This window comes from Physeter macrocephalus, chromosome 8 (assembly GCF_002837175.3).
Source record: "Physeter macrocephalus isolate SW-GA chromosome 8, ASM283717v5, whole genome shotgun sequence".
Taxonomy (NCBI): Eukaryota; Metazoa; Chordata; class Mammalia; order Artiodactyla; family Physeteridae; genus Physeter; species Physeter macrocephalus.
In genome coordinates, this window is record NC_041221.1 from 72706109 (window position 1) to 72711538 (window position 5430).

Consider the following 5430-nt stretch of genomic DNA (forward strand, 5'->3'; position numbering starts at 1 on the left):
GAACCCGTGTCCCCTGCATCGGCAGGCGGACTCTCAACCACTGCACCACCAGGGAAGCCCCCAGAGGTTATTTTTAAGTAAATATGCTGGCCAAATACGATGTTGGTTATTTTTCCCTTTTAAAAGACAATAGCATATTAAATGCATTGTTAGCAATGTATCTTAGTGATTGTCCATATCAGTATACAGAGTTTACTGATCTGTTTTATAGCTACATAATATTCCATTAAATGGGTATACTAAAATTTGTTTTATTAATCCCACATTGATGCACACTTTTCCCCAATGTTTTGTTATTACAAACCTCTGCAGAGAATAAACTTGCACATTTGCACATTTATCACTTTGCAAATATGTCCGTGTATCTGGAGGAAAAATATTAAAAGCACAATTGCCAGGTTAAAGGAAATTGCATATTTTATTTGGATAGATGTAGTCAAATTGTACTCCATAAGAGTTGTACCAGTTTATACTCCAGGAGTACACCCTAGAAGTCTTTTGAAGGCCTGGAAAATGCAAATATGATGCTTAGTTTTAGAACCCAGCAGAAGGGGAGGGTGGGGATGGTGCCAAGGTAAGGGATAATGAATGCAGCAGTGTGTAGTAATGACGGGAGGAACTTGCAGCCTCTGGCAGGTAATAGACATTGTTGATTGTTGTCTGGGCAGAGCATTGAGCGCTACGCTACGGAGGGTTCAGTGTACGTTCTCCTGGATGACTAAGGGATGCACGTTAAGTCATAGCGTGTCTTTCCTCAGGTGTTGTTGAAGGTGTTTAGTAACTCACCAGTGCCTCTCCTCCTTATTATTGTAGTGTATAGAGAAGGAATTAGAATTGGAACATTGTCTGAGGTCCAGGTTAAGAATGAGGTGCCTCAATACTAAGATGTTTCCCCCCCCGAGGCATAACGTACATTCAGTAAAGAGCACTAATCTTGATATACAGCTTGATGAGAGTTCACGCATGTGATCACTGAAGTAACTACCCTCAGACCGAGAGAGAGGCATTTCAAGTGCTCCAAAACATTGTCTTCTCCACGGGTACCCCCCTTTCCCCACCACCACTGGTTTGACGCCTGTCACCGTATCAGAGTTCTTATAAAATGGAATCATATGGAAATTATTCTGGTGTCTGGCTCCTTTTGCTCTCACCATAATGTCCTAACCTTAGAATTTTAAGGCAGTTAGAATTAATCCTGGATTAGGAGACAGCAGAATGCAGCTGAAGATAGTTTCCTCTCCACCCTCTCTTAAGTGAATTTGGGAGATAGTAGGTACACTCCCTACTCTTTTTTCCACACCCAGGGTGAATTAACCTTTGTAAATCAAAGAAGTGGAGTGCTGATGTGATGCAGAGCTTTCAGGACAGGCTGACACCTTAGCGTGCCCAATGAGACCATTGTCTGGTAGTAGTATTTAGGCTGGTAGGATAATCTGTTAGGGCTTTTACACAGGTTGTAGGAATTCACTGGTTCGCCTAAGGCCCAGAGATGGTGCTAGCTTCGGGCACAGCATGATCCAGGGACTCAGAAGATAAAAGGGTTCTTGTTGCTATGCTGGTTTTATTCTCAGTACAGCTTCTTTTGTAGCAGGCTAGCCATGCACATTGCCCAGGCTGTCCTGATCTTCTAGCACCAGATTCAGAGAATGGAATTTACTTTCCCAAAACTTACATATCAAATCTATTGGAAAGATTCTGATTGGTCCTTTTTGGGTCCAGGAAGATGGAGTTCTCTGGTTGGCAAGGCTTGGATATTGCCCTCAGTGATGATGGCAGTTTTAAAATACCATGTATATCATGGATGTCATTCCGACAGTCATGACACTGATGTGATTATGCATTTTGTTTCTCTCTCCTCCCTGATACTGGGTGTCCTCAGTGAAGAGAATTCTTGTGAATGTCTTTTCAATTCAGTAATTACCTTGAATCCCTGCCATATACTGGGCCAGGTGCCCCTGGGAATATGGAGTTTGTGTTCCCATGGAGGTTGCAATACAACAAGGGCGGAAGGAAGTGGACAATAACTACACTGTTGGGGTGAGATAGAGCAGCAAAGGCATGTTGAGGGTGTGTGTGTGTGTGTGTGTGAGAGAGAGAGAGAGAGAAAGAATAAAACAAGCTTAAAAAAGAAGGAAGTCAAAAACTACACAAGGGCAGATTTCCACACCTAGGGGACTGAGTCAGATACTTTGGAAAGTATACAGGTGGTTACTTCTGGCTTGTGCAGATTTTCAACCTAATCAGACTTGTCTCTAAAAGTAGGTTTGAAGGTGACTAAGAGTGCACATATCCCCTGTTAAATTTCTATATACTTTTCTTGCCAAGCATTTCGTTTTTAGCTTTCATGCTGTATCAAGTTATTGTTTAGTGTTTGAAAGGGTGTAGGAAGAGGGGAGATGGAAAACTTCTAAGGTGAAGATTTATAATATCAATACCTAATATAAAATTATGGGAGGAGGCCCACCTTAATATTTTGGGTTTTTTTCTAATTTCTTTTGCCCTTTAGCATCCTCGCCCTCTGGCCCCCAGCACTTCAAACAAACCCACTGCATTCTAAAGGTTTTGTTTGCCACCTCAGAGCTAAGAAGCATAGTACCTGGCAGAGTGTCTAGGAACTCGTTAATCATTGACTCACAGAGAAAGTCACATTTTCCTTCCTTTAGAAGTAGCATTAACAGAGCACTCAAAGCCATGTTAACCTGGATAAATTTAGAAAGAAGAAATAAATACCACCACCCCCCAGCTACCACCCCCCCTAAAGCTTTAGGAGTCTATAAGAAATTAATAAGTGTGATTAGAAATCTAAGACTTTGGCAACAGTTAGAACCAAGCAGTTTTGGATCACCTAGAAAACAGTCCACCTCGTGGATAAAGCTCAAGATGACAGTTCTGTAAGTTGAAAGCAATAAAAAAAAAAATTCTTCAGACTTTTAAATAGTTGACTTGAATAGCAAGGCTGATGTTGGAAAGTCTCAGGTGCCTTGTTTCTCCTCTTGCCCTTCTCCAGCTCTGCTACAGGGGCAAAGTGCAGCTTTGCATTTCTGTTACTCAGAAGTAGTCTACAGTTGCCACAGCTCTTGGTCTTTTAGTCCATGTTAGGCTTTGTTTTTCTGCTTGTGGCAGAAACATTATATGCAATTAAAAATCTGATGCAATATTAAATAATTGGTGTTAGAAAAATAAGTGTAATGTTAACTCTTCCATTTCATTCATTCTACAAGGCTTCAGGATTAATAGCGCAATTTAAAAAAGAAGTCTTAACGAGCTCTTTCATCTATTACAATATGAAGCTTTTTAGGTTTTTTAGTTTAAATTTTCAGTATTTTTCATTTTTCAACATTGTATCTTGAAAAGAGAATTGATACAGAGGAGTTTAAAATTAATATTACCAAGAGCTTATCTCTGAGAGTCAGCCTCTAAAGGTAGATATGTATGTGCATTCCTCTCCCCACTCAGCATTCCATGGAACTAGAAGAACCTGTAGAAACGAGTCGTGTTTGTTATTTTCCTAACAGCCTTTTGTGGAGTAAGTCCCTGGCACGGGTCGGGTCAATAATTCTCTTCCAGATCAGTGTGTTTCCTAATGTGAAATCTTATATCCATTTTTCGTACAAGGTTTACTAATGAGCTCCCCTTACATCAGAGCCTTGAAGCTCTTCGTGTGTATTAGGGGAGCTGGGCTGGTGCTGGGTTGAGTGCAGGAACCTGGGGATCTGCCCAGTGCTGGGCAGGTGGCTGGTTGAGTGAATGCGGCCCACGTGTTGCTGCCCTCTGTGGTCTCGGTGCTCTGACAAAGGCTGGTAATGCTCACGGACAGATGATTCTTGTTTTGTTAGGGTGCCTGAAGTGGCTCAGGAGCTGCCAGTGACTTCACCTGTGGAGGACTTCCGACAGCCTCATTACAGCAACAGTGGTAACTTGGAGACGCTTTCAAAAAGGGCTCCCTCGAAGGGCAGGGCAGGAAAGTCGAGGAGATCAGAGCAGGACCACTATGAAACAGACTACACGACGGGCGGCGAGTCCTGTGATGAGCTGGAGGAGGACTGGATCAGGTACTGGGGCGCCTCTTGCTGGAACCCCTTGCGCATCTGCTGGTTGTACAACCAGGTTTTGGTGGTGTTGCCTCCTCAACTGGGGTGGGTGGTACAACTTCATTCTTTGCCAACCAGGGCTGGAGACAGTTTCTTGATACTTTTTTTTCCCCTTAGTACTCTTTTGTAATAACCATTGACCTGGAGGGAATGTGTTTGGCTTAAAAGCACTTTGGCTTAAAAACATGTCTTAAAACCACTTTCAGCGCACCTCCACAAAATGACTGATAAACTTCGCCAGTGCTGTATGCTTTTACCAATAGTCACCTAAGCAAGGTTTTTCAAGTAAATGAAATACAAGTATTTTTACTAATTATAAAATTCCGGACCAGTGCTATGGCTTTCCTTTGGCGTTTACTTTTAAGTTAAGCTTTCATGATGAGACCAGAGAGTCTTTTAAAAGTTTAATCCAGAGGACTTTGGCAAGCAGTTTTGTAAACAGTGGAGTTAACAATTTAGTGTTGTGGTAAAGTTACTTTGTGTGTCAGTGGTTTTGTTATAGTCCATCATTGCCAGCTGTACTCGTGTATGACCTGTAGCCTTTTTTTGCCCACGTATTCTGAGGAATGGGACACAAATCAGAAACATTTGCTGTGTGAATTGTGGTTAATCAAAACATTGCTTCTCAAGGTATTGGGAGGGATGGATGGGGCAAGTATAGCTAGAAGTCCCATACTCACTGGTGGCTCTCATATTTCATCTCCCCCTTACCCCTCAAGAGTTTTGGCCTAGTTCAGTCATCTGTCTATAAAATATTTTCCTGTCTTGTATCATGCAAGATTTAAATGAAAACTTTTAGAAATTCTGAATTCTTGTTTCCCTTCTGAGCAAATCATTTAATTTCTCCTGTCTGTAAAATGAAGATATTTAGACTGTCTTATATATGACATTTAAAATTCCATATTGCTATGAAGTTCCTTAGTCCCGTGAAACAATTCAGAGTATTTCCTCAGTGGATTATGGGTGGTTAATAGCATCACGGTCATATGTAAAGAATAGCTGGCATATTGAGAGATACAAGTGGTACAGAATTTCAGGGTTTTCTTCATAGTTGACCACATTGCCAGGTTATTTTTACAATGAGCATGCATTTTCATACATGTACCTTTTAATGTCTACTTTTACAATCAAAGTGATTTCCATTAAGGAAAAACAAGACACCCCCCCGCCACCGCCCCAATTAAAAAAATGCTCAAAACAGTCTGAAAACTGTAGGTGGTAGCAGAAAACAGCCAGCTGCCAGTCAGCTGCTCTGACACTGAAGTGATGAAAATATCCTTTGTGTTCCACAATTCAGTTTTTTTTTTTTTTTTTTTTTTTTTTTTTTTTTTTTTTGTGG

At 41.2% G+C, this 5430-nt stretch overlaps 1 protein-coding gene across 8 annotated transcripts in view; it reads left to right on the forward strand.

Annotated features, from left to right (window-relative positions):
• The window catches only part of OCLN (occludin), a 47828-nt gene that overhangs the window by 35646 nt on the left and 6752 nt on the right, over positions 1-5430 (forward strand). For all 8 annotated transcript variants that reach the window (XM_055086610.1, XM_007129957.3, XM_007129959.4 and 5 more), the window contains one exon: positions 3837-4052. In XM_055086610.1, the coding sequence (XP_054942585.1) occupies positions 3837-4052 (216 nt within the window). The remainder of the gene's footprint in view (positions 1-3836; positions 4053-5430) is intronic.